At 37.3% G+C, this 13,759-nt stretch overlaps 2 protein-coding genes across 7 annotated transcripts; both read right to left on the reverse strand.

The window, feature by feature from the left end:
* Nucleotides 1–1,748: 1,748 nt before the first annotated feature.
* LOC100817062 (histone-lysine N-methyltransferase, H3 lysine-9 specific SUVH1) lies at nt 1,749–13,420 on the reverse strand. Of its 6 annotated transcripts, none has more exons than XM_014768033.3 (4): nt 13,252–13,418; nt 13,014–13,102; nt 10,869–12,913; nt 1,749–2,166 (listed from the first exon to the last, which is right to left on the reverse strand). In XM_014768033.3, exon 3 carries the CDS (start codon nt 12,747–12,749, stop codon nt 10,932–10,934), a length of 1,818 nt encoding a protein of 605 aa, XP_014623519.1. In that variant the 5' UTR covers nt 12,750–12,913; nt 13,014–13,102; nt 13,252–13,418; the 3' UTR covers nt 1,749–2,166; nt 10,869–10,931. The 6 variants fall into 6 exon arrangements, with proteins under 6 accessions (XP_014623519.1, XP_014623518.1, XP_014623517.1 ...); XM_014768032.3 differs by having other exon boundaries at nt 13,014–13,117; XM_014768031.3 differs by lacking the exon at nt 13,014–13,102 and having other exon boundaries at nt 10,869–12,961; nt 13,252–13,420.
* LOC121173552 (secreted RxLR effector protein 161-like) lies at nt 5,670–6,431 on the reverse strand. Its single transcript, XM_041009614.1, has one exon. The coding sequence runs from the start codon at nt 6,429–6,431 to the stop codon at nt 5,670–5,672; it is 762 nt and encodes a 253-aa protein (XP_040865548.1).
* Nucleotides 13,421–13,759: the final 339 nt, after the last annotated feature.

Consider the following 13,759-nt stretch of genomic DNA (forward strand, 5'->3'; position numbering starts at 1 on the left):
CAAAATGAATTAGGTGCAATCCCTTTATTTTGACAATTCAATGAATTTGTATGATAAACAACTCAATATAATATTACTTGAGACATCTCAAACTTTGATGTAGTAGTCATCAAACCATGTAATTTTGGGCTGGAGGGCATTAAAGTTGATGATAACAAATTTAAGTTTCCAATTGTTAAATCTTTTGGTTCTTCTAACCTCTCAGATAAAGGATTGTTGCCTATTGGTCCAAAACCTCAGTAGATACAGCATTGGCAATCCATTGTATGTAAATTTTAATCCTCGGAATATATATTATCTGCTTAATTCTAAAGTACCAGAATATGCATCCATCAGTTTCACAGGTGAAAACATTGACAAGCTTTAAGTACTGCGACGGTTTCCTCTTCAGAAAAGTTCTTCAAAAAAGGATAGTTATCTATAGGCATAGGATCCTTAGTTCCTTATATAGTTGCAGAGTCCACCGTATATTTGTCTCCTGCCAAAAGAAAATTATGCTTTTACCTTCTTGCTCGTGTGATAATATAGTAATAGCAGGAAAAGAGAAGGATTAGTAATTTAAGTTTACTCATTATTCCTCTTTTCTATTATCTCCTTGAATCTGTATGTGTAATCAAATTATCAAGTCAGGCCCTTTTGTCTAATTATAGCCTCTTTTGGGCTTCGTTAATTAGGAGGTTGGACTAGTGACATCCATAATGGAAGATAAAGATATATATAGGTCCCAAACCAGTGGTAGAGACTAGAGAAGAGAGCAATTGAATTGTCCAAGGTGCAAAGTTCTATTATTTATTACAAAAACTACAGACAGCCCTGCAAGACTTTCATCAAAGGTTCCTAACTTGAATCCACCAAGCCTCTCAGCTATTTCTTCCCAAAACCCTAAAATGCAATCTGGACAAGTATCATGGCATGTGTTGAAATTGGTAGTGACTTCTTCTCTTTCAACAGGTGTTGAAGTGAAACACAAGGAAATAATCCAACTGAAATAATTGGTGAAGGAAAGAAAAGAACATCAACCTGTATTGTTTCTATCTATCCTTTCTCACAGCTTCAATTTGTTCAGATCTTTGCTTATCTTTCTTGTTGATTGTCGTCTGGGGCTGATGCTAGCTCAGAGTTTTTGCACTTACTACCTGGTCTGTCTACAGTCTGGCCTAATGGTTTGCTTATTGCTTGAAAAACCATTGCATTGTGTATCCTATAAAGGAGGCTGTTGTAAACTTTAGGTTAAAAAAAGGTTTTGAAATCACAAAACTTCAGTCTAATTTACTCAAAATAATTTTGGGTTTTAAATATCAGAACTATGTAAAAAAAAGTTCAGGAATTAAATTTTAGAAACTCGCAAAGTTTTCATACTTTTAAAATTTAATTCAAACCTATTGAACTGACTACGCGTACAAAAACACTGTTGGAATAAAATTACACAGAAAAACGAGGGGTCTGGTGTGCATAGACAAGGGGGTGAAATGAAATGGGTCAAGAAAGTTCCTTTGGACCTTTCTACTAGGCCAAGAAAAAGGGTATCAGGTACCTGTTAAATAATGGGGAAAAAATTAAATGAAGTATCTAAACTATTTATGTAGCAGAAAAGAACATGTTCCATCACCAATAAATGGTAACGTTTGATCGAGTTGGTAGAGTTTGATAGTGCCAACTTTCCTTGATGGCGATTCCATATACAACTAGTAAAAGGCCTCCCTAATAAACAATAAAAGTGTAAATTGCAGTGAAAGGACCCAAGAGTGTTCAGATCAATTCAATTTGCATAGAAAAGATACACAGCAAGGTTTAACAAAATAGTTTCTAGAATCCAAAATAGGATATATAGTTCTAGCCTTCTAATCAACGCCAACACTAACTGTATTACAATTACAAAAGCCAAAAGGGGACAAAGATATGCATGTTAGTGATATCAAGTGCTGGCCATTCCCTACAACACTAATTTTACACAAGTTGCTCACTAAAACCTTTTCCCCTCAAAACCAGGAATGGGGTAAGATGATCCAAAGTCACTAACTATAAGTTAAAGCCGAAAAAGAGCCATGCCTAAAGACTAACATGGTTAATTTTTACCAAGTACATCTACCAATTATATTTTGAAGCAAGCATCCACGACGTTGGAACTTCCAAGCTGTATCCGGTCTTCACATTCAATGTCCTCATCTGTTTATCAAATAAAAAAGATAAGATTAAGCATAAGACAGAAAGATAGAAAGCCTCAATGGGGTAGAAAATAAAAGCATTATCATTTGTTAGATAAGAACAAACATGTGAGAAGCACACTACATAGCACATTTCCAAAATTTTGGATTTGCTCCATAAATAAAAAATGAAAATCTTGCACGAAGACAAATGAGGAAACTTAAATAACAAGGGAGGCTGCACTAGTCTGACACAAATGCACATCAGCATATGCACAATGACAAAAAAAAAAAAAAAAACTAACAATAGCATTTCTTGATTAGGTGGAATCAGCGACATGAAATAAAAAAAGCCATTGTGCTCAGTCTTCACATACCCATAAAAATATAAGTCTATTTCAAATGTTTCTCTAAGTTTTTCTTGGCCTTTCTCTAGTACTCTATTCAGTAGACTATCACCTGTGATGCACAAACACAATATGATGATTGAATATGAAACTTATCTGATATGGCACAGATATGATTGTTCCCAAAAAAATATAGGACGCGGTCAGTGTAGAGTATGTACATAAATATGCATTAAAAATTGTAAAACATAATAAACATATAATTACAAGTCCAAAAAACAAAACCAAAAACATATTTGTTATATGTTGAATTTAATTTACGCATATGCATAAATGTACATATGTTGAATTTAATTTAGTTTAATATAGTATATGTTGAAATCCATTTTCAATTAGAGATATAGAGCCAATGTAGTCTTTATAAAAACTAGGACAATCTTCACTTTACAAGTTGGTTTTGAGGTTGTGTTAGACCTAAACTCAAATTCTAATATAGTATTAAAATCTATCCTAGATCCACTCCTAGGCCAACCATATTTGTCTACCCTCTAGATGTATTTTCCTAGACATAGAAAGGTGTTATTGGATCACCCATATTTGTCTCCACTCTAGATGTTTATTTCTAGGCATGTGGGGGTGTTGCTATTGGGCTACTTGTCCACGTTCCAGAGGTCCAATCCTTATAAAGGTTATGACAATCATCACCTTAAAAGTCGATTTTATGGAATTGAGTTTGACCATAAGTCCAAATTCTAAGATAGTATCAAAACTTATCCTAGATTCGTTATTGGGCTACTTGTATTTGTCTATGCTCTATGCTATGGATGTTTATTCTCAAGAGTGAAGGTATTGTTATTGGTCCACCTTGCATTTGTCCACACTCAAGTCTTGGGCGTGAAATAAGTGTTGAGATCTCACATTGATTAAAGATAGGACCAATGTAGTCTTTATAAGGCTTGGGTAGCCCTCACTTTTCAAGCCGGTTTTGTGGAGTTAAGTTAGCTCTTGAACTTAAATTCTAAGAACATATAAGTTTATACCATATATAATCTATTATGGAACAAAAATTCATCAAATGAGGCAGTTGGTGACTCAGTAGCTATAATGTATTGTAAAGCATCAAACTGTACAAAGGAAAAAATTGAAACCGTGGTGGTTGACATCTCATGCATATAGAAGGCAGACCAAAAGAGGTAAGACAGTAGTTGTGTGTAAGCATGTGTTGGCAGTTGGTGTAGCTAGTGCTCTGTTTTCAGACATTCGGTATTTAGTGAAATAAGTAAAGAGGAGAAGTGGATTGGTATGGGATGTAATGGATTTCAGAAACTGGAAAATTTACATATCAGAAAACTGAAAATTTCTAACATTGAATCAACTATGTATCAAGGGGAATTTGGATGTTACAGATTCTTACATTTTTTAGTGGGTATCCATATTATTAGTATCAGATCATCTTTGATCCTCTTCATAGTGGAACTTTTATTGGTCTTTATTCTCAAATGGCCAAACCATCAAAAGAAAAATCCTATCATCTTACATCAATAAATGCTACTGCCTTTTTATCTAACACATTCATTCCAAAGCTTTTTATTTTTCTTTGTATTTCCCGTCATTCACCACAATATTCTGATATTTATAAAACTTTTCAATGTTCATTCTTACCTAGACATTTCCAAATTTCAATAGATGTTTTAATTTGGTCCAACTGCTCTACCATTGTCCATCCTCTTTGACGCTTATTTTGCCTCCACTTGTAAATTTTACAACAAGTATAATACTTGTCATCGACTCCACTGTATTGTATAAAATATTCTGAGTACCTTAATGTTGTTTGTCCTTAATAAAATAACTTCAGAAAATAACTCCTCCATCTTATGTGGATATCTCATTTAGAATCTAAGCCTTTACCTTCTCTGTTCCAAATGCATTTCACTTGATTTAAGTCTCTTGTTTTTCTTTTTCTGCCCTAATGTAAGCTTAATTCTTTACCCCATGTGTGGTGCTTAAAGATTAGTATAACCATTCATAAGCTTTAAGTTTCGCTTACCTAACCACCTTAGTATCCTTTGTAGCTACATTAATGTTTTCTTTGCTCTCATCATTTTTGCATAAAAAAAATAAAACCATCTTTACATAAATTCCTTGCAATAACGCTAACCTTCTCTTCAACTCTAGCATCCCATCATCAAGACTTTTCTCCTTAGGTCCAAGGCAAAAGCCTTTTGATTCACTGAGTGTGTCGTCTGGCTACCTTCTGAATCCATCCAATGATTTCTTTCTAGTTCCACAAACGGTTAGCCCTCCCTTGTGCATATCAAATCTCTTATAAAAATATTCATCTAAAGAGGTCATTTACTTTCAATCTGTTTATTTGGCACCATGGGATTCTGTCACGGGAATTTCTCATTACCCTCATATTAACAACTACATCAAGAACCCAAACCCTAAGTTGGATAGGCTCTCTCTCCCCAAGCTTCTTTACCCACACATGTTCAGGAAGCGTTGGAACCCTTGGTTATTTTCACTGCATTCAACACTAAAGCAGTAAAGCTTGCTTTCTCACTGTACTATAGACATACAAACGTGTTATTTGTTAGTAATAATCTATTATTTACACAATATAATTTCAATCCATGTCGTAAACATTCAACAAAGTTTTACACTGGTTATCAACTACCTAACACAACCCTCCTTTTTCAACCAAGCATGGGACCAACTTCGTAATGATTGGCAACAAGGCACACCAAGGGCAAGACATTTCTATTTTAACATGTTACAACCTTAAATTCAAAAGCTTGTAGACAAAAAATTATGTATAATATAAAACCAATCATGTGTCTTCATATGACAATTTAAGCTATTGGCATAGTTGGTTCATGACATGATATAGCAATGCCTCTATGACCAAATGGTCTAAAGTTTGATCCTTGTCACTTCCATTCTTCTAATGAAAATTAGAAGTTACTTGAAGCTTTGAATATGTGAGGAAGAAGACTGTTCACTCACTTGCTTACTTTATTACATTCAAATAATACATATATATATACATCAAAAAGGGATAGAGACAGCTTGACAAGACAAGTCATACTGCTGTCTTCTACCACAAGCTAAGCAGGAGACTAAGGAAGCTAAAAACAGAAAATCTATCAAAAGATACACATAATTATAACACTCCCCCTCAAGTTGGAGCATATAAATCATATGCACCAAGCTTGGAACATATAAACTGAATCTTAGGCCCCCTTAAAGACTTAGTCAAAATATCAGCTGGCTGATCATTAGAATTAATGAACTCAGTGACAATCTCTTTGGACAGTAGCTTCTCTCGAATAAAGTGACAGTCAATCTCTATGTGCTTGGTCCTCTCATGGAAGACTGGGTTTGAAGCAATGTGAAGAGCAGCCTGATTATCACAATATAACTTCATTTGTACCACTTTGCAGAATTTCAACTCTTCAAGAATTTGTTTAATCCACATAAGTTCACATGTGACCATAGCCATAGATCTGTATTCAGCCTCCGCACTAGATCGAGCAACAACAGCTTGCTTCTTACTTTTCCAAGAGATAACATTTCCGCCAATAGAGACGCAGTATCCTGATGTGGATCTCCTATCCATGGGACAGCCAGCCCAATCTGCATCACAATACCCAGATATTTGTGTGTTACCTTTGTCTTCATAAAGCAGTCCTTGTCCCGGAGCTCTCTTTATATATCTAAGAATACATGTAACAGCATTCCAATGATCAACACGGGGATATTGCATAAATTGGCTCACTACTCCAACAGCAAAGGAAATATCAGGTCTTGTAATGGTGAGATAAATTAGTTTTCCCACAAGTCTCCTATATCTTTCGGGGTCATGATAGATTTCACCTTGATCTGCCATGAGCTTCAGATTCGGATCCATAGGGCTATCAACAGGTCTACAATTCTGCATGCTTGTCTCCTCCAAAATGTCAAGAGCATACTTTCTCTATGAGATCACAACACCATCTCCTGATTGAGCCACCTCAATACCAAAGAAGTACTTCAAATACCCTAGGTCTTTGGTCTGGAAATGACTGAATAAGTGCTCCTTTAGCTGGACAATCTTAGTAGCATCATTCCCTGTAATCACTATATCATCAACATATACTATCAAATAAACACATTTCCTAGGGGATGAATGACAATAAAAAACAGAATGATTGGCTTCACTTCGTTTCAACCCAAAGAGTTGAACAATATGACTGAATTTACCAAACAAAGCCCAAGGGGATTGCTTCAACCCATAGAGGGATCGACGCAGCTTACACACAAGACCATACTCCCCCTGAGCAACAAACCCAGGAGGTTGCTCCATGTAGATCTCTTCCTCAAGGTCACCATGAAGAAATGCATTTTTAATATCAAGCTAATGGAGAGGCCAATAACGCATGGTAGCCATAGCAAGGAACAGACGGACAGTAGTGATCTTAGCGATTGGAGAGAAAGTATCACAATAATCAAGGCCATATACCTGAGTATAACCTTTAGCCACTAAGCGAGCCTTAAGTCCATCAATCTCACCATTAGGCCCAACTTTAACTGTATAAACCCATCTGCAACCCACAACTTTCTTGCCAGGAGGAAGGGGAACAAGTTCCCAAGTACCACTATGTTCAAGAGCATTTCATCAATCATAGCCTGTCGCCATCCAGGATGACTCAGTGCCTCATGAATATTAGAAGGGACAAAATGCGAAGATAGAGAGAAAACAAAGGAAGAATATGAAGGAGACAAACGATGATAGCTTAGAAAGTTATAGATAGGGTGAGGATTACAAGAGGATCTAGTACCTTTGCGGATGGCAATGGGCCAGTCTGAATCAGAGGGATGAGAAGTAGCAGGATCCATGGCTTGAGGATTGATTGAAGAAGGATGAGAATCAGGAGGAGAAGCTTCAGATACTGTAGAACCAACTGGCTGTGTCCTGCGTTGATATGTAAGAAGAGGTGGAGGAGCAACTTCAGGTGGATGTGGTGGAGAAGATGGAACTTCACTGACATCTTGGTTTAAGGTACCTAGAGGACATGGAGAGGGAATCGGAAGAACATTTTGGATGGAAGAAGAATGGTCCATAGATGATGAAAAGAAAGGTGTGTCTTCAAAGAAGGTTACATCTGCAGACATATAGTATCACCTGGTAGATGGAGAGTAGCATTTGTAACCCTTTTGAAAACGAGAATAACCTAAAAAAACACACTTGATTGCTCGGGCAGAAAGTTTATCTAAATTAGGGGAGAGATCATGGACAAAACAAGTACAGTCAAACACTTTGGGTGGAACATGGAATAAGTGGTCATGAGGAAAAATGATTGAGTGAGGAATTTGATTATCAAGGGAAGAGAAAGGCATTTTGTTAATTAAGAAACAAGCAGTGAGCACCGCATCCCCCCAATGGTGTGAAGGAACATGAGAGACTAACATTAGTGATCGTGCGGTGTCAAGGAGATGACAATTTTTCCTTTCTGCTATACCATTTTGCTGTAGTGTATGGGGACATGTAGATTGATGTAGAATGCCTTTTGAAAATAATAAAGAAGAGAAATCATGAGAGAAATACTCTTTGGCATTATCACTTCTGAAAATCTTAATTGTTTTTCCAAATTGATTTTCAATTTCATTGAGAAAGGACATGAAGATAGACAAAAGTTCAGATCTGTCTTTCATTAAATAGACCCAAGTACATCTAGAGAATTCATCAATAAAAGTTACAAAATATCGAAAATCAAAAGATGTAACACGACTTGGTCCCCAAATATCAGAATGAATGGTAGAGAAAGCTGAATTACATCTTTGAACAGTTTGTGGAAAGAATGACCTAACATGTTTTCCTAGTTGACAAGATTCACATTCTAAGACTCGAAGATTCTTCAGACTAGGGATCATCAATTTTAATTTTGGTAGACTTGGGTGACCTAGACGATCATGCAAAAGTTTGGGATTTGAAGTTGCTGAACAGGAGACAGACAAGTTGGACTTCAAGTAGTAAAGTCCTTGTGATTCATGTCCTTCTCCAATCAGTCGACCCGTGCCATGTTCTTGGATAACAAAAGAATTAGCGGTAAAGGTTACTGAGCAATTTAATGAACGAGTTAACTGACTCAATGAAATTAAATTATAGGGACATTGTGGAATAAACAAAACAGAGTCCAACTTCAATGAGGAAGATAAAGATACTTAACCACTTCCTTGAGCTACAACTTTGGAACCATTAGCTACAGTGATAAGATGAAGAATTTTTGGAAAAGAAATGGATGTAAAAGAGAACTTATTATCAGAAATATGATCAGAGACACCTGAATCAAGTATCCAAGGACTGAGACCGTCAATAGATTGAAAAATACATGTTGTTGAATAACATGGTACAGAGGAAGATGAAGCCTGACTGCTGGATTTCTCGGATTTCAGCTTTAGATACTCCTGATACTCTGTATCAGAGAACTTAGGCTCTGATTTTTCGGTCTGAGCTACCTGAGCTACTTTGTCAAGGAAGACATGCAGGGAATAACAATTCTCTTAAGTGTGGCCCATCCTCTTGTAATATGTGCATTGAGGACGTCCACTCCTTCCACCACAGTCTCCTCTATTGTTGCGACCTCCTTCTCTTCCACGAGATGCAACCATAGCTGATGTTTCCACACTTTCAGCTAAATTTTCTTCTTTCAAGGCTTGAGGCACGCGAAGAAGTCTAGTAATGAGGGAGTCCATTGACGGGACTTGGTCACCTGCAAGAATTTGATCACGCACATTATCAAAATCTAAATGTAGACTTCTCAAGATAAGGACCATGTAGAACTTGTCCAGCTTCCTATTCACTTCCTCCAACGATTTTGCTGCAAGAAATCTCTTCAGTTCTTCCACTGCTGCTCTAGCTTTACCTACATGCGCATTCATATCATGGCTGGTTTGTTTGAGAGCAACAACTTTCTAGGTTGCATCAAACAAACTTTGAATGTCGTTGGCAAATATCTCTTGTGCTTTCTTCCAAAAAGAGCAACATGTTTTGAATGATCTAAGGATCTCCAAAACATCCGATTCAACAGATTGCCATAGCACTGCACACAACTGAAAATCCAGCTTTTCCCATTCAGCTCTCCTGTCATTCGGAACAGCATCAACTCCCTTTTCCAAGTGATCATGATATCTTTGGCCGAGAAACCATAACTCCACGGAAGCAGACCAAGACATATAGTTTTTCCAGTTGAGTTTGGCAGTAGTAATGGTGGGAGTTCCAGAGAATGAAAAAACAGGACCGGAAGAAGCCATTTTTGTCAAGGAAAAAACAAAAAACCTAACGGAGTAGAGAGGAGGAAGCACAAAATGACACGTAAACACTGCACCCGAGGCTGGAACGAAGACAGGGGAAGACGACGCTCCGTTTGAGACAAGTCCGGCGCGATTCCGGTGGCCGGAGGTCGGCGCGTGGGCTTCACGCGCCGGGAAGAGGCACTGTTGTAGAGCGGTTTGCGGGGTTGTGTCGCGCTCCTCGAGGCGCACAAAACCCTGAACTCGCCGGCAAATTTGACGGCGGTGACAGCGACGGACGGCGGCTGACGGCGGACGGCGACGGCGACGATAGTGGTCAGAGAACCAGCTCTCATGCCAACTTGAAACTTTGAATATGTGAGGAAGAAGACTGTTCACTCACTTGCTTACTTTATTACATTCAAATAATACATATATATATACATCAAAAAGGGATAGAGACAGCTTGACAAGACAAGCCATACTGCTGTCTTCTACCACAAGCTAAGCAGGAGACTAAGGAAGCTAAAAACAGAAAATCTATCAAAAGATACACATAATTATAACAAAGTTAAAGTTCAGCACAAAGAATGTGGGTTTGTACATTTATGAGTCTTCACCAAACAACTTAAACTTTTAGGATGTTTAGTACATGACATATAACATAGTCATGAACTCAAACGGTCTCTATAGCAAATTCAAGGCATTATAAATTTATACGCCCGGTTGAATGAAACTGTAAAGTTGCCTAGTCTTTAGAGTCTTGATTAAATTAAACGTTTTTTTACCTCTCATGTATTCAGATGGGTTGCTGAACTTTTTTTTACTTCTCATCCAATACAATTCTACCACTTTATAATGTCATCCTATTCATTAATATGATGTAGCAATAAGACAAATTCTTATTGGCTGTCTTCGTAAAACTATTTTACTGACAGTATATATGAATTAAACTGTCTTATTTATTACAAAATTTGATAAAACATAATATATATAAAGCAACTTAAAAGATGGAGATCATTACTAAACAAATTAAAATGTGTTTGTTACAAAGCATAGATATAAATAAGCAAGTATTTTGGAAACATGCAATAGACCCACGAACCTCTTCTAGCCCTGAATACATTTGCCAGCACCATGTCTGTCCATGAGCAACTGCAACAAAACATCAACCAAAAGAACCACGACATTTTGATGATCCACACAAGCATTTCTTTCTCCCTTTGGGTGCACTGCTATGATCAGCATGACTGGAACATCCATAATCATATGTTAACTCTGTCATTGGAGGAATGTGTCGGAGGGCAAAAAATGCAATGTGAAGAAAGGATTGATTATTTTCAGCATACAAGACTGGCTGCCAGAAAACATTTGGGGAGCAACTATGATTCATGTATCTAGCCACATTTCCAAATTTCTTAGAACTGATAATTAGAGGAGACGGTATATCATAATCCTCACAAGAGACATTTGAGCTTATTTCTTCCAATAAGCTAGGTTCATAATTCCATTTGAATGGATCATAAATACGGCTTGTATCAAAAACATACTCATCATCATATCCCCTATTCTTATTTACCTTGGCAACGTCAATAACTTCTCCTGCATACTCACAAATAAAAGTACCAGCACGTATAGGATCCAGTGATCTAAGTCCCCACCCTCTATCTTTTGTTTTGAACACTTCCATTTGGTGCTTCAAACCAGTCTGGGATACTCGATTCTTGCAGTTAGGAGAACACTTGCACAATGGGCCACACTCATGAACCAATGGTTTCCGACTCACTAGAACACCATTTGCAGTATATGGAAAGTCACCTTCATTTCTTTGAATGCAAGAGCAGCTCAAATCTCCAGGGACACATGTTTTGTTACAGTTGCATCCATGTGAAGATTGCAGTAAACTGAATGGCTTGGGATCTTTGAGAGAATGAAAATAAGTGAAAAAAGAAGGGCCCTTCTCATTATCAACTTCATTGACAAGTGATACAGGAATACTCTCAACTCCGGTAGAGAGGTCTGCAAGAATAAGACCAGTCCTTGAAGATGTGCTTGAGCCCATTTTCCACTTCTGAACTGATTTCCAAACAGCAAAAGCACTGGGTTGTCCGGACAATCTAACAAACTTATACTTAAATACACCGCCACCAGACTTCCCTCTTTCTATCCAAGAATCTTGGATTTTATACAGACCATCATAGACATAGATTTTTGCATTTCTGTTTGCAGCATCTCTCAAGCCCCGGATGACTCTTACTTCATTGTGGCGTCGTGAACTTCTATCTAAAGCAAGATTACCCCTTTGAAGCTTCTGATCAATCACGTGCTTATCTTTCTTGTTGAAGTTCTCACCCTGACCACTATAAATTAAAACATCATTATCCTCTGCATCATTATCATATACTCCTGAAGAAACAATGCTTAAAGCCACCGTTTCCTCTTGAAGCTCATCCTTGATAGTCATGTAGTCAATTCCGCTCATTGACTGACCATGTAAACCCACAAGACACATTTCCATCCGCAAAAAGAAAATGTCCCCAATCTCAACCCCAGGCACTGCTCCTACTCTCCTCCTCATGTTTGTTCGAAAAGCTTTGCCCGTCATCGCATTGCTTGCTCTTAAATCCGCACGCTTGATTAACATTGTTGTGTTCAACTCCTTGGCATCTTCAATTTGGCAAAGCCTTCTACGAAGAGAATCATAAGTCATGAGCACAAGATTAACCACTTCACGATCGCCATCTTCCCTTTTGGCCATGCTGATACCACCAACCGAAGAACTCAAATCAAATGGTGACTCCTTAGTTTTCTTACTCCTCTTTTGGGAAGATTTGCAGCTGTTCATAGGCAACACAACACGCTTTTGGCCATCATCAACATTACAACCGTTGAGACCCTCCATAGGTGAAGAAGTCTCTCCATTGGCTCCATGAGGGGCTTCTTCTTCATCTAGTGGGTCCCTATAGGACCTTATTGGAGCCGGCATGGGAGCAGGTGACGGCTGAGACTCCTGAGGCTCCTCAAACAAAACAAATGGAGGAAACACAGATGGATACCGGCCAGAGAGAGAAGATTGAAGAGATTTTGGCAACACAGGTGCCAAACTACGAAGGGGTTTAGCCTCTACAATCCTAGTTTTATCAACAAAACCTGAACCAGGAACTGAGTTTTGACATGACCCTTCTTCCATTACACAACCTTTTTACACAAAGAACACAAAATCAAGCTTAACAAGCTGAAAATTTCTCACCTTTTTTTTTCTTTTTTAACCTTCACTCTGCCTTTACTAATCAAACTATTCGCCAACAAGAAAAGTCTGTGCAGAAGGGTAATGAAACCCTGAAGTTGAAGAGTCTTTGTTCAGGAAAATGGTTAGCATAAAAGACCCAGAACGAAAAATAGATCAAAAAGGAAACTTTGTGGAGAAAACATAGAGAGACCCACAATTTGTAAGAATCTGAATATAAATCTAAGGAGAGAAATTTTACCAATGAAACATGTTTTATGTTGTGCGAGGATTTGACTGTTCAAGCTTTGGAACTAGAGAGTGGTGGTGAAGCTGCAAAGGAAATACGCTATTTTGGAATGTATTAATGTAAGAGTTGCCATTTTGGCATTCAGACTTCAGAGGAATTGGAAACAAATAAAAGGCACAAGATTTCAAGTTTTTGTTAACTTTACCTTGTATTGCAACTTTGAACAACGAAATTTTATTGCCAATAAATAATTATTTTAAAATTTTTAGTTTAAATTATATTTTCAGTACAGTTTGCTTATTTCTCAACAATTTTTTCACTTTAAATCTAATCCATCAATATTTTAAAAAAAATTGATTCAATTAAGGTTGTTCTCACTTTTCGTCCAATGGTTTTTATTCAAAATTTCTAAATTCTCATTTTTGTGAAAATTATATTTACTCTTTGAAAATAATAGATCATTATAATAATTGGGTGATTTTCACTAAATTATTCAACTCACCGAAAATCGACAATACTA

Source organism: Glycine max, chromosome 15, assembly GCF_000004515.6.
Source record: "Glycine max cultivar Williams 82 chromosome 15, Glycine_max_v4.0, whole genome shotgun sequence".
NCBI classification, from domain to species: Eukaryota; Viridiplantae; Streptophyta; class Magnoliopsida; order Fabales; family Fabaceae; genus Glycine; species Glycine max.